Source organism: Rhinatrema bivittatum, chromosome 3 (assembly GCF_901001135.1).
Source record: "Rhinatrema bivittatum chromosome 3, aRhiBiv1.1, whole genome shotgun sequence".
NCBI classification, from domain to species: domain Eukaryota; kingdom Metazoa; phylum Chordata; class Amphibia; order Gymnophiona; family Rhinatrematidae; genus Rhinatrema; species Rhinatrema bivittatum.
Genome location: NC_042617.1, coordinates 329,560,021 through 329,583,725, shown reverse-complemented (window position 1 = coordinate 329,583,725; position 23,705 = coordinate 329,560,021). Strand labels below are relative to the sequence as shown.

The 23,705-nt window shown below is 41.8% G+C and overlaps 1 protein-coding gene across 3 annotated transcripts in view; it reads right to left on the bottom strand.

Moving 5' to 3' along the window:
• The window catches only part of ATG5 (autophagy related 5), a 305,920-nt gene that overhangs the window by 57,005 nt on the left and 225,210 nt on the right, over nt 1–23,705 (bottom strand). For all 3 annotated transcript variants that reach the window (XM_029595334.1, XM_029595332.1, XM_029595333.1), the window contains exon 7: nt 1,304–1,421. In XM_029595334.1, the coding sequence (XP_029451194.1) occupies nt 1,304–1,421 (118 nt within the window). The remainder of the gene's footprint in view (nt 1–1,303; nt 1,422–23,705) is intronic.

The following is a 23,705-nucleotide window of genomic DNA, read 5'->3' as shown; positions in this document are numbered from 1 at the left end:
CAAATCACCATTTCTGCTGGCCTCCATTTCCCATGGGCTCTAGACACAAAGTAAGACGGCAGATAAGGCCCATCCAGTCTGCCCAATTTCATTCCTAGTGCAATATCATAGACCTCATTTGGTCTCTGGCTTTCCCCTTCACTGCTTTGTACCTAGGCATCCTATGTACTTACACCATGTTTTCTGAGCTCTGTTACTGTTCTGGTCTCCACCACCCTTTTTGTGATGGGATATTTCCTTAAGTTATTTTGGAGCCTCTTCCCTTTCAGCCTCATATCATGACTTGTTGGTCTAGAACTTTCCTTACTCTGAAAAGAATTGCTTCTTGTGCATTATTTATACCTTTCATGTATTTGAATTTTTCTGTCATATCTCCCAACTCTCTCCTCTAGGGTAATCACATTTAGGTCCTTAAGCTTCCTTTCTGCACCCTTTTGGGAGGCCTCGTCTGGATCACCTCTACTCTCTTTTTGGAGGCACAGCTTCCAGATTTGGACATAATTCTCCAGCTGAAGCTTCAAAATATCAATTTATTTTTCCTACTAGTTAAAGTTCTCCCTGTGCATCCTAGCATCCCTCTGGCTCTGATCCACTCCCAAGATCTCTCTTGTTTCATGTACATAACTGTCTCATTCTCCACTGTGTACTGCTCCATTAGAAATCTGTACACAGAATGTATGCATGGATCTAAAAAGTCCTATATTAACTCTTAGCTGCCAAGCACGACCTCTTTACGAGCTTTCTAAAATCATTTCTCATTTTCACTGTCCATCAGCAGTATTTACTGAAAGCAGAGTGCATCCTGTCCCTGCAGCTACCGCCTTTTCCTCCTAACGCCTGCGCAGGCTACATTTCTAACTAAGCAGCTTATGTAATAAGAAGACAAGAGGAGGCGGCGGTGGAGGAAGATGCAAGTGTGGAGACTGGAAGCACAGTGTTTTCACTGTCCCCTGTGATGCCTGCTGCCTCGGCTTCAGTTCCATGACTGCTGCCTTTCCTACTCCTCCCATGTCAGTGGTGTGTTTTGCCTGCTCACCAGCTGCTGCTAAAGAGGATCTGGGAAGTGGAAGGCAGTGCAGTTGGCTCTTCCTGAGATAGTGGCAGGTGATTGCCTCTTTCAAGTTCAGGCTCCTCTCTCCTGTGTGGCAGTGGTGGTTTCTAAGTCGTTCCAGGGATACATGTACCTCTGGCTGAGAACCACTACATTACAAGGCCATTAGTACATAAAGAGAAAACGCACATTATCTGCTGTAGAACTAACGAGTAATAGGCGACGATGAATATTTACAAAACCACACGTTACCTTCACAGGCAACTGCAGAGGGACAAACATCTCTGATAAGGTCTCCCAAGGTATGCGGCTGACCATCTGCCGTGACTGGCCGGAATAACTTCTGAATAAAAGGTCGTTCGCTTGTTGCCTGTTTTCAAACAAGTAGATATGGCATAATAAAAAATTACTGCAGTACAAGACAGAATATTTTTTAAAGTTTTTTTTTTTTTTTTTAAATCATATTCCATCGAGATCTTAAGAACATAAGAAATGGCATACTGGATCACACCAAATGTCCGTCAAGTGCAGCATACTATCTCAGACAGTGGCCAATCCAGGTCACAAGTAACCAGTAATACTGGAAAGCATAGGTCCAATGCTTCTTGCTTATAACCAGGGATAAACAGTGGCTTTTCCCAGGTCTACAATGGTTAATGGGACCTATGCTCAAGAAATTTTTCTAAACTCTTTTCAAACCCAGTTACATTGATTTTACCAAATCCTCTGGCAACAAATTCAACAGTTTAATTGTGTGTTCAATGAAAAAAATATTTTACCTGATTTGTTTCAACTGTGCCTCCTATTAGCTTCATGGAATATCCCCTAGTCCTAGCATTATTGTTCCCGGTTTACCCGCTCCACCCCACTCAAGATTTTGTAGACCTCTTATCATAACTCTTCTCAGTGGTCTCTTCTCCAAGCTGAGGAACTCTAGCCTGTTTAATCTTTCCTCACAGAGGAGCTGTTCCACAGCCTTTATTATTTTGGTTGCCCTTCTCTGCACCTTTTCTAGTTCTGCTGTGTCTTTCTGAAATGGGACAACTTTGAGTATTGTGTGCATTCTTATTTAAGACTGGAACTTACCTAAGTTGGAAGGCTTAAGGAAAACAAAAACATTAAAAACATTCAGCTGCTACTAAATGATTCTCAAGAAGCAAATCTACTTACCTGTAAACAGGATTCTCCATAGACAGCAAGATGAATTAGCCATTATGTGTAGGTGACATCATCTAATGGTGCCAACATGAACCCACCTCTCAGAGCTCAATAAAGACTTTACTGAGCATGGGCGCAAGTTCCAATGCCCGCATGCTGCCTTTTGAACCTCTCAGGGGCCAATGCAATAAAGTGTGCTCAGCCTAGTGCACAAGTCAATGCACAGTTGGACGCATGTTTTGGAAGCACTATGCTATCACCCGATGCAAAAAAGGGATTAGTGCATCCAAAATGCGCGTCCAAACTCACGCATAGCTAATAGCGCTTACCACTTGTAAATGCCATGTAGATGAGGCTATTTGCTATTACCTTTGATGCAGAAAAACTCCCGGTGCCCAACACGTGCTTGTTAATGAGGCAAACTTAACATCAGCCTTGGAGCTGGAGTTAAGTCAAAACACGGGTCGATTGCTCCGGAGAAATTGAAAAAAAAAACACTGTCCTACCTCCTACTCGGTATCTTTGCTCTACTCTGTTCTACTGCTTGCAGTGTAAGAATAAAGCTGGGTAGAGCACCACTGATTTGATATGCACATTTATTGATAAAGTTCAGAGTTTTCAGAGGGGAAAAGAAAACCAATCATGTAAGGGGTTCTCTTCAGGGAATAAATGTGGAGCATTTTAAAATTAAGCTGGGCAATGACCGGGGCTCCAGACCCTTCGCAGAGGCTTGAAGGGATCTGTGCCCACTGTAATTCTGGGCATCCGATGCATTGAGTGCTGGGGACACAATTGCTCCCTAGAATGTCCCTGTTAATGCCAGCCACTAATTTACATACTGCATCGGGCATCCAGGGGCTATGGATGTGCACGTGTTGAAAAAAACGGGTGCCCAGTCTGGATGCACATTTTATGCGCATGATATTGCATTGGCCCCTCAGTCTTTTGCAGAGCTTAAGCTTTAGAGAGGCAGGTGGGTGTTAAGAATGGCTAATTCATCCAGCTTTCTATGGAGAGTCCTATTTATAAGTAAGATAAACTTGCTTTCTCCGTCAACAAGCAGGCATGAATTAGCCATTTTGCGTGGGGAGTCCCAAAGTGAAGGTTGCACTGTGGAAGCACTTAAAGATAATCCGGTCCCACCAGATGGAGAGTGGACTACCAGGTAAACAGGCTGTACAAAACTGTTTGTCCAAAGTTACTTCCTCCTCAGGACAAGCTGTCTAGATGAGTGGTTCCCAACTCTGCCCTGGAGAACCTCCAGTCGGTCAGGTTTTCAAAATACTCACCATGAATATGCATGAGATATATTTGCATGCACTGCCTTCATAGCATGCACATTTTATTTCATGCCTGGGAACCTCTGGTCTAGACAATAGTGGGATATGAAAGTGTGCATTGATGACCTGTAGTGTCTTTACAAATGTCTTCTCTAGAAGTGGCCCCGAGATGAGCCATTGAAGTTATCATGGCTCTTATTTAATGACTAATTTGTAAATACCAAAAAAGGGAGTTCAAATGGGGAAGACACTCTCAATGCAACAAACAAATCTAACAGCACAAATAAACAATCTTCAAAAAATGTATTTTTCAGAAACTAAATGATCTCATACCTGATACTGCACTACTCAAAAGTGCTATTTCATTAGAGTCATAACTCATATATATGGCTTCTCTACATTTCATGCTCACAACCAATGTATTCCTTCAGAAAAAGTGAAAAATCATGATCCAAACCAAATTTAACAATTTACATTTTACACTATCCCAAACATTGGCCTTGTTTCAAAGAAACTAATCTTCTGCTTCAGGGGAACATCCAAGTCTTGTGTTCCAAACAAAGTTCTTCAACATCAGGTAAAGATCCATACCGATAATGTTGCCATGTTAAGTACTGCTGCCATTGTAACCGTCAGTAAAAAGTCAGGAAAGAGGTCCAGACAACTGATCCGCAAAGATAGACTTGTATTGCCAGCAAGATGCAGCTAAGACAAAGGCTTAGTACAAACTGCATGCCACTCCCCGTGGGGAGCGAACTTTTATACATTCTTTCAGGTAGATGTAGCTTATAATCAGACCATTGTACACGTCATATAATAGACATGATATGTTAGACATTTTATAGCAGCAATCGTATTAATACAATACAAAATATTATTACAAAATGGTAGTGCGTTTCACTGAATGTCAGTACGTAAGTGCGTAGTGCATGCCATTGCGTATCAAACGTTAGTACATTCAATATGGCCGTGCGTTTCAATGCTGGCGTCATTAATTAGAAGTTTTCAGTTTTCTCATTCTTGTTCATACAACGATTGTTCAGGATTACGCTCCTACACCATTACTTCTTGCGGTTTCCAATGGGTCTGTAATTTGTAAGCCAGCCAACAAGCAACGCTGCTCTATATAGTCTGCTAGCTGATTGGCCAGAGTTCATTGACAAAAACAGTTAAGAAGCTTGATAGTGAGGTTAAATCCTCTTTAGGTAATAAGCCAGGGCTCTTTTACAGTTCAAGGAGTGAAGAGCCCTTTGATCTCTGTGCATATTTGGTTTTGAAAATAGCATACATAGCACAACAACTTGATTAATGTTGAACACAGATACCATTTTTGGAAGGAACTTGGGCAGAGTATATAAGACCACCCTATTGGGAATATCTTAAGGCATGGTGAATATAAAACCAGAGACTTTAGTTCACTTACTCTTCATGCCAAAATGACATTCATGAGAAATTCTTTCCAGATGAGAAACGTCAAGTCTGCCGACTTCAATGGATTAAAAGGAGGTTTCATGAGTTGAGCTAGGACTAAACTGAGATCCCAAAGCATTGGAGGTTTACAGACCAGAGGTCTGGAATGCCACAATTCTTTCATGAATTTGGATACCAAAGGGTGAAGAGAGATGCCCTTCCACCTGCTGGTGACACACTGCAATGGTGCCAAGATGAACCTTGACTAAAGAGGTGCTAAGACCTAAGGAGAAGAGGAAGAAGAGGTACTTGAAGCAAGTCCCTCAGACCACAGAAGAAGGGATCCAGATGCTGGTCCCATACTATGTCAAAAATCTCTTTCACCTGAAACTGTAGGATCTTCAGGTTGAGTGTATTCTAATCAAAATCAGCACATCCTCCCCACCTCCTTTGGAAGAGTACAGTGTGCTTAACATCTATACCGTGAAGGCCAGGGTTAGAAGACTGGGATGGTCGATCCTGCAGTTCTTCTGTATGGAGATATCTCCAACAGGAATGGCGGATGAATCAACAGACGGATGAGATGTAGAAACCACACTTACCTAAATCAGGCTGGAGCAATGAGGATTATACTCACGTTGTCCCGAAGTACCTTCTGGGTAGTTCTGGTAAATAGCAGAACCTTGGGCATGCATAGCGTAGAGAGACATTCAAATTTACCATAAGAGTGTTGGGAGTTGATCTGTAGTTGCTTGTATGCATGCAGCAGAAAATGTTGACCTTTCTGCTGACTTCTGAGGTAAAGAGGTTGATCACTGCCTTTCCCCAGTGTCAAGTTGTCTGCAACTCTTTGATCCAAGGACCACTCATGCAGTTGTAACCTATTGCTGAAGAATTACACCAATATATGCTGGATTACCGGAAGGTAGGTCACCTGAAGATGAGCATGATGATATCCTGCCCACACCCAAATCTGGATAGCCCCCTGGCAGAAGGCTTAAGAACCTGTACCTCCATGCTTGTTTATAAGAAAATGAGTATCCATCTGAATTGCAATTCTTTTTCCTGAGGGGAAATGAAAGTGCTCAGTGCATAGTGAATGGCTCGCAGCTCCAGGCGATTGATATGCAGATGACACTCCAATAGGGACCACAATTCTTAGGTCCAAGATGCATTAGAGTTTACCCTCCACCCCTTGCTGGAGGCATTAGCAGACAGATTCACCTAATATCTGCCTTTAGAACTTGCGGCTTCATCCAACACAGAAGGGATGCTCGCATCCTAGACATCCTGGAGATTTGGTGAGATAATGGTTGATAGAGCGCATCCCATTAGTGTGTGGAGATCTCACTAAAGGTCCCGCATGTACAGACGAGTCAAAAGTACCACAAACACTAAACCCCACCATGTCAGAATCTGAATTGAATACTAAAATCCACTGGATCAGAGTAGGATGAGAGAAGTGTAAGTTTGACTTTCAATTACAACATAATACGGAGTTACTCATATCTATGTTTAATATTATTAGGGAAGGGTTTGATAAGAGTATGAAGTATTTTCTAGTCCTGATCTGTGGCTTTTGATGCTTTAAATCATATTCTCCTGTATTGTCTGGAATCTCTGGATGTTTGCTCCACTGTTCTTCACTGGTTCTCTTCATTTCTCACTGACCATCTTTTAGAGTGGTCTTAGGTAATTAATCTTCCGTTAGGTCTTTAACGATGGGTGTCCCCCAAGGGTCTTCGCTTTCTCCTACTGTAACATTTACATTCTTCATTATGTCCTATTCTATCACAGCTAGATATTTCTTTCAAACTCTATGCTGATGATCTGCACTTTTTCTTTCCTATTAAGTCTACTATGACTTTAGCATTTGGTAAACTGGAACGTTGCTTCTCAAAAATGAATGAATGGCTGTCTTGTAACAACCTCATGTTGAATCTTAAAAAAACAACAACCTGAGATTGTGTTTCTCTCATGCTCTGAAATTAAGGGTGTCCCTTCTAGATGGGCCTTTAAAGATGTTAATATCCCAATCAAACTTGAAGCCTGGGATCTAGGAAATCAGTTAGATTTTGCTCTCATTATGTTCATAAACTCAGTTTTAGCTTCCTAATTCAAGCCTGTTATTTCCATCTGATTTCCATCTTGTTACACAGTCATTAATTATTACATTAGATTGCTATTATTCACTTTATTTGGGTCCTCAACAGTCCACTTTGTCAGTTTTACAAGCCATTCAAAATTTAGCTGCTCGTTTGGTTTTGGGAATGCTACTTCATTCCAATATATCTCCAATATTAGCTCACCTTCATTGGCTCCCCATACTGTTGCACATATGTTTAAAGTTCTTATACTAGTTTTTCAAAGCTGTGAATGACCTTGCTCCCAAAAGCTTACCCAGGCCTATCAATTATCTGCCTACGTGCCCTTTATATTCTGCATCAAAGGGCTTGCTTGTCATTCCTACTGTTAAATTTATTCATCTAGCTCAATGTCGTGAGTGATTGTTTACCGTTGCTGGCTTTTGGTTCTGGAATGAGATTCCTGCTATTCTCAAGGCCGAGAAGGATTTATTACATTTTAGGAAACTTAAAAACCCATTTGTTTCAACTAGCGTTTCCTTCCTAGCTCGAGCAATAAGCGGAGATATGACATTTTAGGTCACATGAAAAGGCTCTTATGTTTTTGTTATATTGGTTTTATTTTGATTTTTTAAACTGTAATTGTATTATTTATGTATACTATGTATGGTTTTCTGTAACCTGCTGAGGTCTGTGAATCAGCAGGCTATACATTTTATATATAACCCACAATTAGAATGAAACAGCTGCATAGTGGTTAGAGCAGCAGGCTAAGAACCAAAGAAAGCAAGGTTAAAATTCTGATGACAGTCCTTGTGACCACTGTATCAGTTACAAACCGGAGAGCCTATTTACTAAGCAGTGATATTTTATTTGGGGGGGGGGGGAGGGGCAAAATGTCACAGGGGGAAGGTGTGGTCCTGCGATATTATGCCCCTCACTGACAAAATATCACAGTGATATTGCCATGTTATTGTTTACCGCAGAAAAACTCCACAATAACAATGGGGGAGGGGGAGGGAGAGTCTATAGCAGCCCCCTGCTGCCTGGGGCCACCATCAACTTAAAGGAGCTAAAGGCCCAAACTCCCTCCCTCTAAAATATAAAAATGGCGACCCCAAAAAGAAAAAAAAAGTTTTAAAACTGTGCCCCACACCCCTTAACCCTAACCCCTCCCATCTGTCTAGAAACGGCCACCCCCAGTGAAAGCCAAGCCCCCCATCCTAAGTTCCTGCCACTCTCTAGCCTCTACTTCCTAACAAATAGCAAAATCCCTGGTGGTCTAATGGGTATCATGCAACCCCCATCCTTGAAAATAGACCCTGGTAGTCTCGGGGGGGGGGGGGGGGAGGACGAGGGGCAGCTGTACCCCCTCACCCCCACATACCTTTAAAACAATTTGTGGTGAGCTAGTGGGGGCCTGGAGCACCCACTAGATCTGGGCCCGGTCAACGCCATTTTCTAAAACAGTGCTGACCAGCCTTTGCTCAGTCATAAATGGTGTTTAATGCATGTTATAGCCATATCACAGCTTAGTAACTGACCTCCTTAGATTGCAAGCCCCCTAGGGACAGAGAAATACCTATAGTACCTAAACATAATCTGCTTTGAAGTGGCTGACTCTTCGTGAAAGGTGGAATATCATGACCCCTAATTCTACAGCTTTCTTTCCATTGGAAAAAGCCCTATTCCTGTGCATCATTAACTCAGGTATTTAAATGTCTGTATCCTATCCCCCTGTCTCTCCTCTCCCTCTAGGGTATACATATTCAGGTCCTTCAGTCTCATCTCATAAGTCTTCCTATACAGACCTCACACCATTTTGGTCAGCCTTCTATGGACTGCTTCCATCCTCTCTTTATCCTTTTTGAGATGTGGTCTCCAGAACTAAACATAGTACTCCAGATGAGGCCTCACCAAGGACTTGTACAAAGGCATTCTCACTTCCTTTTTCTTACTGGTTATTCCGCTCTCTATGCAACCCAGCATTCTTCTGGCTTTAGCTATTGCCTATTTATTTATTTATTTTTCTATACCGATATTCGATTCAAAATATCACACCGGTTTACATAGAACAGGATTGTCTCAAAGGCAGGCCTTTGGGTGACATGATACAGTATAACAGATTAACCGAGTAAATATAACGAAATTCCTAGTAAAATTGCTTTGTCAACTTCAGATTGCCAGACACTATCACCCCAAGGTCCCTCTTCCTAGTCCATGCGCATTAGACTTTTACCCCACCCATCACATTCTTATGGAGTTCTGCACCCCAGATGCACGACTCTGCACTTCTTGACATTGAATCCCAGCTGACAAGTCTTCGACAACTCTTCAAGCTTTCTTAAATCACTTTTCATTCTCTCTACTCCTTCAGACATGTTCACGCTGTTGAAGATCTTGGTATCATCTGCAAATAGACAAACTTTACTTTCTATCCCTTCCCCAATGTTGCTCACAAATATATTGAACCGAACCAGTCCCAAAACTGAAACCTGTGGCACTCCACTTAACAAGGTTCTGTCTTGGGAGTGGGTTGCATTTACCATTACACAATGTCTCTTTTCAGTCAACTAGTTTGTAGTTCACTGTACCACTTTGGCACAGAGTCCCAAGCTTCTCATTTTATTCATGAGCCTTCTATGTGGGACTGTATCAAAAACTTTGCTAAAATCCAAGTAAATCACATTGGGTGCTTTTCCTTGAGCCAAATCTCTAGTCACCCAATCAAATCAATCAGATTTGTTTGACAGGACCTTCCCCCCTGGTGAATCCAAGCTGCCTCAGATCCAGCAAACCACTAGAGTGTAGATAGTTCAATATCCTTTCCTTCAGGGTATACAGTGGAGTGCTCAAGATATAGTTGTGATGGAGAAGGTACAGAGAAGGGAGACCAAAACAATAAGGGAGATGGAACAGCTCCCTTATGAGGAAAGACTAAAGAGGTTAGGGCTGTTCAGCTTGGAGAAGAGACAGCTGAGGGGAGAAATGATAGAGATGTTTAAAATCATGAGAGGTCTAGAATGGGTAAATGTGAATTGGTTATTTACTCTTTCGGGTAATAGAAGGACTAGGGGGCACTTCATGAAATTAGCATTTAGCACATTTAAAACTAATCGGAGAAAATTCTTTTTCACTCAATCCTCAAACTCTGGAATTTGTTGCCAGGGGATGTAGTTAGTGCAGTTAGCGTAGCTGGGTTGAAAAAAGGTTTGGATAGGTTCTTGGAGGAGAAGTCCATTACCTGCTATTAATCAAATTGACTTAGAAAATAGCCACTGCTATTACTAGAATCAGTAGCATTTTTGGGTACTTGCCAGGTACTTGTGGCCTGGATTGGCCACTTTTGGAAACAGGATGCTGGGCTTGATGGACCCTTGGTCTGACCCAGTATGGCAATTTCTTATGTTCTTATGTGCATTTGCCATGGCTATACCTAGACCTTTGGCATCATAAAAGATGAATAGTTGAGAAATCTGGTGAAGAGGCAGAGTTCTTCTTCTATAGTAAGCTTGGCCCATTTACAATCCAAGGCATGAAGGGATTTCTCGCCTTCGTGTGTGTGTTGGGAACACCGATACAAATTTCGGCAGAAACTTCAGGTAGGTACAAAGGACCACACTATTGTGAAAAAATTGCATATAATGTAGATAATGAACACCTGACGTTCGCTGACTTTTCTAGCTGTGAATACTGGGACCAGGAATATTACTATCCATGTTAAAAATTTGAGTGAGGTCATCTCCAACGGTTAAAAGATCAATTTCATCAGTTGTACCAGATTCACAATTAGATCCCACGGAACAGGAGATTTCACAACTGGTGGTTTAGTCATTCCATAAGTCTTTCATAAAATTTGACACTAGTGGATGAATGGAGATAGGCTTACCTTCAGTTTGAACATAGTAACTGCCATGGCACAGAGATGTACTTGTACTGATGAGGTGGCAGGGCCTGATTCAGAAAATGAAAGCATATAATTTAGTAACTCTTTTTGGTTCACTGCAAAAGGATTCAAATTGTTGTGCTGGCACTATGTTGAAAACCTTTTCCATTTGAAACCATAAACTGGTTCCATAAAGATTTTCTGGTGGACACTGATATGTCCTCCACTGCTTTAAGCAAGTACTAGTCTTATCACTGAGTGTTCAACATCCAAACTGTCAAGTTGAGTGAGGGAAGATTCGGATGAAACTGATGCCCTCCTTCTTGAATTAACTAACAAATATGGATCTGATCCAAGAGATATCAAAGGTTGATATCAGTTTTCCACTGATTTTTCTTCTGTTTTATATCAAAGTCATTCTTCCATGGACCTTTTTTTTCTAACATTGAAATTCCCAGGGAAAATAAAATAACTGAAAAAGAAGGTCCCCATAAATAAGTACACCAAACTTGTTTAGGCCATGCTGGAGTTATGAGAATTGGATGGGCCCAGTGCTTCAGTATTTTTGAAATCACATGATCTTTGGCAGTCTATTATCAAAACCCAACCTCTAGCCTATATTAGGCTCCGTACATGTTAATTATGTTATTACCCCCATATATCTTAATCCAAGTTAATCCGACCTGTTCATTGTAAGACATTTACTTGTCATTGTTGTTATTGTTTAAAATGTAAACCGAATTGATCAGTAATTCTGTTATTGGAAAGTCGGTATAGAAAAATGCTAAATAAATAAAATAAATTTATTGCACCATTATGGCTATTAGTGGAATCGATGGAAAAGCATACACAAGATCTGCAGAAAAGTGTCCTGAGAAGATCTGCTTGCTGGGAAGAATGGAAAAATGTTTTTTCTAGATTTCTTTTTTTTTTAATGCAAATAGCTTGATTGCTGGAAATCCCCATAGATTGAACAGTCTATTATCTGTGGATTGCTGAAAGGTCCATTCGTGTGGATGAAAGATTCTGCTGAAGCAATCTGCCAATGCGTTGGAGATTCCAGGAAGGTACACTGCTTACAGTACAGCTTGATGTCTGCATGCCCATTCCCATATTTCTTTTGCTTCTTGGCACATAGTCCAAGATCCCGTGCCTCCTTGTTTGTTCAAATTGAACATGGTGACTTATCTATTTGATTGAGAATGTGCTTTTCTTGAAGGAGTCGCGTGAATGTTAGAGAGTACCTTACTCTTTGCAACTCAAGGGGATTGATTTGAAACTGTTTCTTCAGGAATAACCATGTCCCTGGAGTTCAAAATGTTGTCTCTCCCAAACTTTTGTGGAGGTACCCATTACTAAAGTTACTTGGTGAGGACCTTGTTGAAATGGTTTTCCTTCCAGTAAAATCAAGAGGTCCAATTCCTCTTTCATTTCTGTTAAAACATCTACTTTGGTTGTTAACAGCTGAGTAAACTGATCCCACTGGAATCAGAGGCCTCACTGCAGACAATGTATGTGCAGGAGGGTCAGCGAGATTACATCAGTTGCTGCCATGTGACCAAGAACAACTATCACTTCTCTGGCAGAGAATTGATCTGTGTTCAACAGGCTGTAGGCCAATGCCTGGAGAATTTGAGCTGAATCTGAAGGAAAGAAGGCGCTCTCCTGCAGAGAATGTATCCATGCCCCCAAAGAACTTGAATTTCTGGGATGGTATCAGAATCGATTTATTGAAATTCACAAAGAAGCCCAGTGACTGTAAGAGATGTATCAATTTCTCCAGGGAGGTAAGAACTCCTTCTTGGGAATTTGCTTTTTCAAGCATAAGCATCTTTTAGATCCAGAGCGTGCATCCACTCCCCTTTTGGATGAAAGGGATAATTGTGTGGAGGAAACTCATTTTGAATTTCTCCCAGAGTATATGTTAGCTCAGGCTTCTTAAATTCAGGATTGATCTCAGTCCTCCTGATTTCTTGTTGATGAGAAAATAGCAGGAGCAGAACCCTTCACCATGAGATAAACTGGATTGATTTGTATTGCATACAGGAATTCCGGTATATAAAAATTAAAAATAAAATAAATAAATAAATGAGATGGGGAGGAACCAGTTTTATTGCCGTTCACGGAGAGACTCCACTTCCAGGCGGAGCTGTGTTGAGTGAGACTGATCCGGAATGAAAGTTGAGTGGTGAAGAAGTGCAGGAAGCCAGGAGAAGTGCAATCGGCATCCAGACTCCATAACCTTGAAAACCCAGAGGTCTTTGGTGATCTTGTGCCATTCGTCTAGGTAGTGGTGGATTTTCAATCCTACAAAAGGGTCTGAAGAGTGGTCAAAAACTTGACCCAGGTATGGGCTGGGCTTGTTGCATTGTTTTAGGTTGACAGTATTCACACTGTTGAGCGTGAGGTGGAAGTTGCTGCTGCTTTAGCAAAAGTAGGAATGGCATCCAGTAGCACTGGAATTGCCATAAGGGTAGTCTATAGAAATAAGGTTTTTTAAAAGCATTGAATGGATACTTTACAAAAGACTGCTGTTCCAGTATTGGGGAGAGGAACTGAACTGCCATGTAGTGAGCTGCAATGGAGTTCGACAAGAAGCGTGAAATATTATTGATCATCTTTTGACAGATGAAGAAAATGGTGGCTTAGGGTATGCTTTTTTGCTCTCACTGGCCAGAAGAAATGGCTTCAATTTTTTTATTCAGTCGTGTAAGTACTGAACCATATAAAATTGATCAGCAGTGATCTGTGAATTAAACAAGGAGCTTTGAAACATCTGTTTACTAAAATTGTCCAGTAGCCTGGGATCTTTCCCTGGCAGCGAATCTGAATACATTCTTTTCTTTACCCTTTTAAGAGCTGATTCTATACTACTGATTGATGAGGTAACTGTACTGTTCCAAAGCACTGAGATTTTTATACTTGAGGTCAAGTTTCCTTGTTACAGGGACACAGGAAATGGAGATTTTCCCACATTCTCATTTGTAAATCTTGCAGAATATGATGAGCTGGAATCACTGCTGGATCCACTGGATCGTCTAGAACCAGGAGAAGACCCAAGACATCTACACAAGGGTCTTTGGCCTTACATATATTTACTCCAAAAGCTTTTCCTAATTTGCTCAGAAACCCGAAGTAAGAAAGGTCTTCCAGGGAAGACGAGTGTTCAGGAAATTCTGGAGGGGAGTCGGCGGGAATGCCTATTGATCTTTCTCCGGACCCTAGAGTTGAGGGAACAATGATCCAGGATTCCAATGATGAAGCCGTTGACTGAGGAGGTATTATTGGTCGCCTCAGAGGAGAGAGCTCCTGGTGCGTATTCTTGGAGTGGCTAGAGTCCACTGCATGCGAATGCCTTGGTTAGAAATCCCTTGCAGGGGGTCTGTGGTAACTTGGGGCAGTTGTGGTCTGGGAAACAGTGGGATAAAGGTGGCAGATTCTGGCTGTTTCCTTATATACAATTTTATTTACAGCACAAAACACAGCACAAAGAAAACTGCTCACTTTGCAGTGCTGACAACAATCAAACTCAAACATAACTGTTCTTGGCATTTGCTGGTTTCCTAGAGCCCTCTCACTACAGCATAAGGGGGCTTTGACCCCTTATGCTGTAGTGAGAGGAGCCTCCCTCCACCCAGAATCCCCTTACGAGGCTGGTTCTTAAGGAGGACCAGGCCAGATAGCCATGCCTAATCCCTTAAGGTGTTCTGAGGGAGTTTCCTGTAGATTCCCTAACAAACCTAATGGAGAATCCACGTATATTGGGGATTCTAGGACTCCTCTTAGAAGTAAAGTTGTTCCTGAGCATTCGTGGGAATTCCTGCATGTGGCCACTATCTTGTGAGCCCTTCAGTCTTTCTTCGTCTGAGCAACTGCAGGGACAGATTCACTCTCTCGCATTTTTCAGCTGCTTTCAAATGTTAAATTCTTTTTTACACATCGCTCCCTTGGCAGCCCCATAAAAGCCCCTTAAGCCCTATCTTTATTTAAAAATAAAAAATATTGAAATGGAGATGGAACTAACTTAACTCATGAAACCTCCTTTATTTATTTATTTTTAGTTTTATATACCGGTGTTCCTGTATAAAATACATATCACACCGGTTTACAAGGAAATAAAAGACGCCTCGATGGGTGGTTTACATTGAAACATATAATAGGTAACATAATGAGGCATAAAGGAACTTAGAAGTAGGTTACAAACCTTTCAAACCATTTGAGTCCATGGCCATGAAGTTTCTTACCTGGAAAGCATTGTTCCCTGTAGCCGTGACTTCAGCAAATAGAGTGAGTGAATTACAGGTCCTTGTCTGTTATTCACCATACCTTCAGTTTTTTCACAACAAAGTTGTCCTCCATACTTACATTAAGTTTCTCCTGAAAGTGGTTATCTGCATGCCATATCAACCAAACAATTGTGTTTCCTATATTCTTTCCAAGACCGCATGCACACAAAGAAGAAGAGGTTCTTCACTCCTTGAATTGTAAGAGAGCCCTAGCATATTACTTGAAAAGGACTCAAGAGCACAGCTAAGCTTCTCAGCTGTTTGCGTCCTCCTATCCCGCTGGGAAGGGCAGTAGCCAAGAAAACTCTTTACAATTGGCTAGCAGACTGAACAGCATAGTGTTATGTTCTGGCTAAATTATAGCTTATGGAACCTGTCAAGGCTCATCAAGTACGAGCCATGGCTTCCTCAGTATTTATTTAAAAAGGGTTTTTTTTTTTTTAAAATAATTGCTGCTTCATAAGTCATAGCGATTTACAAATATACCACACATAATAAAAATATACTTATGTATATACAAAATAAAATACTAAACTAAGAAGAACAAAACATAATAAACAGTACAGTACCATCTGCTGGAGGGTTACTCGTTTGCCATTCTTCATTGATCTGTACTGTCTACTGCAAATTCCTGTGTGTATAAACTAGGTCTTTATTCCTTTTTTGAATGCCTTCGTGAAAGCTACTCCTATTGAAGACATTTGCAAAGCTGCTACTTGGTTATATCTATCTTAGGAGTAACCACCCAGTAAAAAGATCTAGACGTCATAGTGGATAATACATTGAAATCATCGGCCCAGTGTGCTGCAACAATCCAAAAAGCAAACAATGTTAGGAATTATTAGGAAGAGAATGGCAAATAAAATGGAGGATGTCCTAATGCCTCTGTATCGCTCCATGGTGAGACCACACCTTGAGTACTGTGTGCAATTCTGGTCGCTGCATCTCAAAAAAGATATAGCTGCACTGGAGAAAGTACAGAGGACGACAACCAAAATGATAAGGGGCATGGAACGACTGCCCTATGAGGAAAGGCTAAAGAAGTTAGGGTTGTTCAGTTTGGAGAAGAGACGACTGAGGGGGGGATAATGTACAAGTTAATGTAAATCAGTTATTTACTCTCTCAGATAATAGAAGGACCAAGGGGCACTCCATGAAACCTGGTCCATGAAACCATGAAAACTAAAAACTTGGCTCTTCACACAAACATACCCATGATCTCAAGGACACCACACTGCATCCTACTACTCCACCCTGCCTCCTATAATACCCTTCTCCCAGCCCTCACAATAACCTACACCCCCATCACGTACCTTATCACCTCACCACACAGTAGCTCTCCTCTCGGAGAATACTAATCTCCACCTTACCCTAGTTTATCCTACTGAAAACGGTCCAGTCCACACTCCCAATGATTTTATGACATTACATATACCAGTCACATTTGATATATATGTACATTATTATTATATTACTTAGCAACCCTGATTGGTTAAATTATAAACCTGTTACCGCTGCACGAAGCAAACATATTCTGCTTAGCTGTTTTTTGTTAAAAACGTTATACTGTTATTATAGTTACTCTGTAAAAGCTGTTAAATGGGTTACAATGTAAAGCTATGTTGCTGATTCCATGTTGACTGTAAACCGATATGATGTCAAACAACGAATATCGGTATAGAAAAACCATAAATAAATAAATAAATAAATGAAGTTAGCAAGTAGCTCATTTAAGCAAATCGAAGAAAATATTTTTCACTCAGCGCATAGTTAAACTCTGGAATTCATTGCCAGGGGATGTGGTTTCAGCAGTTAGTGTTACTGGGTTTAAAAAAGGTTTGGATAAGTTCCTAGAGGTTAAATCCATAAACTGCTATTACGGTAATTAATAAGCAATAGTAGCTTGTGATCTATCTAATGTTTGGGTACTTGCCAGATACTTGTGACTTGGATTGGCCACTGTTGGAAACAGGATAGTGGGCTTGATGGACCCAGTATGGCAATTCTTATGTTCTTATCTACACTTTCACGCCCCACTATTGTCTGGACAGTACCTTTGGACAATCAGTTCTGTGCACTCTGTTCACCCAGTAGTTCATTCTCCACTGGGTGGGGTCCAAGTTGTCTATACAGTCTGCGAGGCAACTCTCAGGTTGGACTTCCCACTGTTAAAGCTGATTTAATCCCTGCTTGTCAACGGAGAAAGCAAAGTAGCTTACCAATAATATGGGTCCTCTGTAGACAGCATGGTAAGTCAACCATATACCGGCATGTATTACCTGCCTGCCTCCCTGGAGAGTTGACTACTAAGCTTAAGCTTTGGATATGACTGAGGGGCTCTCATGAGGCAGCAACCATGTGCAGGAACTCCTGCGCACACTCTCAAACATTTTTGAGCTCTGAGAACTGGGGCTGCACCACTGTATGGGCAATTTATCCTGCTGTTTACAGAGAATCTCTGATACAAGTAAGCAACTTTACCCATAGCAAAAATAAGGGCCAAGGTTAGGTCGGGGATGGAAAAATAGATGTGGGAACTCCATTTTGAAATGCCCATGTATCATTCGCACTTGCCAAAGCAGGTGCAAATCTATGCGTCCGTCAGATAGCTGTGCTACCTGCCAGCTCAAATTGTCAATGGGAGACTTTGTGGGCTCTTAGCCTTTGAAAATGAGCATGAAGGCCTGTGGCCACTGTGAAAATATAGTTCTTCACTTTCTGCAATATCCTATATACTCAGAAATACTCATGATGGAGTCCATTAATCAGATGTTGCCATCGTTTTAGGTGCAAGATCCTTCCAAGTGAGTCTAATGCATGACACTGGATTACAAGGAGTCAAAAAGACTAAAATATTCTGAATTTAAATTTATTTCATTATGTTTCAAAGGACATAACGTTTTGGCAAGTACGACTCATGCAGTACACTAACCGCCGAATAAACAATTTTGAGAGGTGACTACTTTTCTATTGCTCTCTCTTTTAACAGCAGGGGTAAAAAGAGGAAAAGGGGAATTAGTTTCAGACAGCAACCAACAAGGACATTGAATTTTACAATCTGAGAAAACAAATAAGCATGGGGGTAACTTGCTGATGCGGCTATTACTACCCTTAACCAATAAGCCTGATACTTTTGATGCAACTCCAACATTGCTCTCTGCTTCAATGGCAAGATGTAATGGGGAATTGGACTCAGACAGTAACCAACAAGGGCCCTGACTTTGACAGTTTGGGAAATTAAATATGGGGCTAACTTGAATAGCACGGCAGATGCCACCCCCTGATGCTACCATTATGGGGGAGACCTGTATTGTGCGGCTGATGCTACCATAAGAAGCTTGCTGGGCAGACTGGATGGACCATTTGGTCCTTTTCTGCCTCATTTCTAAGTTTCTATGATTAAGCAACTTGGATTTGGTCTAACCAAACAATTCTGGCAATTATTTTGAAGATTCTTGTGCATTCCCTTTCACTGTTGACACACTTAGCAAACCCTACAGTGTTAACTGACCAGATATTTTATACATGAATTGTTTTAGAATAAGCAAAAAACTGCCCGGTCAGCTTGTAGATCAAAAGAACCAGTAAATTCACAAGTGAACAGAGGAACAGGGCTTCCTCACTAAACACTGTCTCTACCCCTAATTTCCTTTAAACATGGCAAATTATCTTCTATCTTGCAGCTATGCTGAAAATAAACCTTCTTCTAATTCCCGTCTCTGGAGAATCTGGTTTCAGAATTGAAAAAAAAAAAAAGACTTCCTCTGTATTTTAATGTCTGCTCACCACACTAAAATAATTCCCATTCTACTGAACTTCTGTGATGAACTTAGCAATTATTCACACATCCTAAAATACAACGCTTAGTCATTACAAGGGGAAAGAAAACTGTTAGCCAATCAACTCGATAAATTGCTTAAAACCAGAGTCTCTTTCTTCCAGAAATGGCCGATGCAAGCACGTTTTAATGTAGAGCTACTTCACTTCCAATATTCTAAGAAATGAAAAGAAGATAAATCTCAAAACAAAACACAGGAAGAGTTACGATTCACACTGTACTGTTATCAAAAAAGTGAAACTGAAAAGAACTGGTAAATATTTTGCATGTGTAGTAGGTAAGAGTGTGCTATTTACTTATAATTTTCTGTTGCCTAATAAATGTATGAGGTTGGTAGAAGGAATAGCAGGGTCTCCTGGAATTCAGAAAAGTTCAGCTTTATAGTCCAATGTGTTAAGAGTAACTCCTAAGGCACCATCTCCAGCAACAAGGCATTTCAATTAAATTTGTATCAACCATGCAGATTACTGTAACTGTGGGTTGGAACCCCAAATGGGGGTCACAAAACCTTCAGGTAGGGTCAGAAGTGCGGAGTTAGCAGTGTTCTTCAGGCACAAGAAGGAGCAGCATTAGTAGTAGAAGGCAGAGTGGGGCCTGCGAGCCAGCAAGCACCTGCAGGTCCTGAGTAGCCCCACCTTCACATGTGCTTCTGTGCAGGACCAGTGGAAGAGCAGGTGAATTAGGTGGCTGCCTGGTGTTTCCACCAATCCTCTTCAGCCTGGACCTTAGAGGAGGACTGAAGATTGGGCCCCCTTCCTACCCATGGGTTGGAGGAAGAAGTGGGCCAGTGCAGCTGAAAAGAAGGAAGCCCAATCTCAGACTGGAGGCAGAGGCTCTGTGGGGCCAGAAGAAAGGACCTGCGCCAGAGAAAAGGACCTGGAGCAGTAGCAACTGGGCCCTTCTGGCTGAAAACAGGATCGGCAGCAGCAGGGCTCGCGTAGCAGAAGAGAGGATCGACAGCGGCAGCTGTGGCCCTCATGGCTGAAGAAAGTGCCTGTCCTACAAACGAGAGAGAGAGGCAGGCTTCCAGTGCTGCTGTGACCCAAGGAGATGGCTGTTACTGCTTGCACTATCGGAGGAAATAGAGCATGTGTGGGTGGGTGGGTGTGTGTGTGTGACGGGAGACAGCATGTGTGACAACGTGCGTGTCGGGGGGACAGAGAACATGGATGTAAAAGCGTGTGTGTTGGGGTGGGGGAAATGGGGACAGAGTGTGAATGTGGCGGGGATGGTATGAGGGACAGAGAATGTGTGTTTGAGGAATGACAAGGGGAACAGAGTGTGTATGTGTGGAGAGGTATAGGGGACAGGTAGCGTGTGTGCGCGTGGGGCACGGGGGACAGAAAGCGTGTGTGCATGTGGGGAGCACGAGGATGGACAGCGGGTGTGTGTGTGGGAGAGGGACAGAGCATGTGTGTGGGGAGAGAACAGAAGGCATGTGAAGGATAGAGAGGAGAAGGTTTCAGTGCCACCATCCTGCCTCCAACAACTAATCCATGACAATCTCAGCATGACTGGAAATCAAAAGTTCCCAGGTATGGAGAGAGGTTTTTTAATCCTTATTAGTTTTAATCACTGAGTGTTATTTGATGTGTCTGTTTTGAAATATTTTATTTGCATGAGTTTAATTATTGAATTTTGTCAGCTGTTTTGAAATATTTATTTTTTTATTGGTTTGGTATTACTAATATGATTGATGTTTTATGAGGCATGGTGGTTCTGTTTTTCCAGTGTTGCACTATATACATTCTGGCTTGATCTGAGTTCAGTTTTTGTCTACAAGTTTCTATTTATACTTTATGGTCTCTTTATTCTGAATTTGGTGAGGGTCCATCTGAGTTCTACATGTGTGAACGAGGTGAGGTATTTTGCTAGCATGTAGTTTCTGTGTAGGGATCTAAAGCAGCCTGACTTGTTCTGTTTTCCTAATAGGAGGTGTATTGGGAATGGCCCTGGCCCGGGCGCTGAGGATCTCCGGCGTGCACATGGTGGACTTTTACATGCAAGATGTGTGGGGGCAGGGACACCGCCATCTCCCTGGACTTGGTGCTGGCTGCTTTTTGGGGGCAGGGACAATGTCAGGTCAGCCTGCCAGATCCCGGGGTACCTCCAAGAAAGGAGGAATACCAGAGATGGAATTGTAAAATGAAAAGGTGACAAGGAGCAATGTGTGGAGAAGGATGAGAAAGGAGAAATGCTAACCAAATACTTCTATAGTCCGTGTTCTGAAAAGACCTTGGAGAAGGACTGCTGGACCAGATGGGAGTGGGATAGATTGTGAGTTCTCTAGGGACAGGGAAAGCCCTATAATACTTGAATGTAATCTGCTTTGAAGTGCCTGAAAAAGCGGAATATAAAATAAATAGTTGCTTTAGGGCCTGGTTTAATATTTGCAGTATTTCCTTTTCATAGGTGGGGTTGTTACTGTTTAAGTGCTGGCAGTTGGTGGTGTTTTGGTATGGGAGTTTACTATATTGTAATTGTAATTCAGTTTACTCATGGCTTTCTGACCTAATATGTGTTACAATAGACCTAAGTCCATATGGGTTTGAAATGTCTTGTTTTGGCAGGGTTTTCTGCTTGGCACCATAGTAGTGCAAGTAAACATAATATGCATGTTGTAAGTGATATTTTTATCTCAATGTCCTTTTCCATGTAAAATCTTGTATTATAAATGCATAATTTTTAATTATTTGTGGGAAGTCCAGGGAGTGGTGGGGGTGGGAAGTGAATGGGGGCACTAGGCTATAAGTTTGGCCTAGGGTGCCTAATACCCTTGCACCGGCCCCGTTTTTGTGGTAACAGGAAACCCTGCATGAAGAGGAAACAAGATTGTTGCAGGGCCTGTGAGCTGAGTTTCACTGTTAATATTGCTGGCACTGGTAGATTACTGTTGGGCTTGGGACCAGCAATAATGGGAGAGGAAGGCTGAGTGTCCATTGGCTGGTGGAGATTACTACTGCTCCTCTTATCTTCATCCACCATTGAATCTACCCAACAGAAAAATGTTGCCTGTCTCATCAGCCTGCTCTCTATTCTCATCAGTTCTCATCCATGTTTGGCCCGAGTTCCAAAGGAAAATGTTACCATTAACGTTGACCAGGAGGATGTTTGGAGAAGGGGCTCAGATACAGGAGGGATCTGAGGACTGGATCAGCTGGAGAGGGATTGGCTGTGGAGGATATGAGAGGGAATGAAAGATGAACTGGGGAGATGTAAGAGGAACTGTGGGGTGAGAGGATCAGCTGGGGGAAATTGAAAGAAGACTGGATGGGAGGATGGGAAGCAAGAGAGAAGGGTTGGGGATGAGAGTGAGGGAATGTCAGAAGATTATTTGAGAATTGTAAGAAGGGTTTGGAGGTGAAGAGGATCAGCTGGAGGGATGTAAGGAGGATTAGAGAAGAAGAGGTGAAAGGGAAGGGATGACAGAAAATCAGTAAGGTGTTTTAAGAAGGGCTTGGTAGTGGAAAAGTATCAGCTGGGGAGATGCCAAAAAGAGCTGAAGGGGGTTAGAGAGAGGATGTGGGCTGGGGAAGCAAGAGCAGCTGGGGCAATGCAAGAGGAGGTCACCTGGAGGGGTAGAGGTTGAGAGAAGAGGTCGGCTGGATGGAAGGAGATAAGAGAGGAGGTCCACTGGAGGTTGAGAGAAAGGATTGACTGGAGTGTGGGGAGGGTGAGAGTGGAGGGATTGTTGGAGGGGGAACTGAATCCCTGCTAATTTGCTTTGGTCATCCTCTGGGATCAGGTGAATTTTTAAGTGCTAAAATGGGAACTCCTATTTTAGTTATTATAGAATATGCAGCCTGCTAGACAGACCTAGCTAATAATTGATTCTACTATTGCAGCATGTCAAACAACTTAGCCACACAGATGTCTGTGTTATCGCTAGGGCATCAAATATGCCAGATTAATCTCTCTGCTATGCATTTTGGAAACCCCACAGCAGTTGTTCAGACTGTATAGTATTTAGCAGTATATGAGACAATCCTACATTATGGATTTGCATGCATGCAGAACACATAAGTGGCGCGACAATGATGGAGAGGGAGTAAAGAAGTAAATATAAGGAAAAGCAGGTATAGTGTGTCTATCTATGCTATAGATGAAACTAGTTGTTAGGGTGTGGCAAAACAGTTTTAAAAATGGGAATTGCTGTGCTTCCCCAGTGAGAAAAGTAACATGGCCCTTTAGAAGTGGCTTGTAAAGGAAACTTTAGGAAGTTTTCCTTTAAAAAAAATATTTATTTACACATCTGTATTCTGCTATATCCATCATTCTATGGAGAAAACAATTTTAAATGTAAACAAAGAAATGTGAGGCAATAATTTAGATCTCAATGTAGTCTTTTTGATGATACGGTGCAATCATGAGAGTTCCAAATGTCAAGTCCAAAATGATATCTTTATTATTTTCATCTGATATTATCACTGTATCAGGGGCGTGCGGTGACTGATGGTGCACCAGAAACTTTGCTGCTGCCAGGTGCCCTAGAACACAGTCCACCCTCCCTACATCATCCTGTGAGTACTACTTTCTTTGATGCAAAAAGCCTATCAATTTTATGCTCACAGTAACCCAATCCTTAGAAGGAAAATTAGCTAAATCCATCCCTTATAATAATCGCCTAATCCACTAACAGCAGTTGCAGCAGTAAAATATGTGAATGAAAAAAGTATTTTCTGTAAGAACATTCAAAACCATTTTCTGCAAGC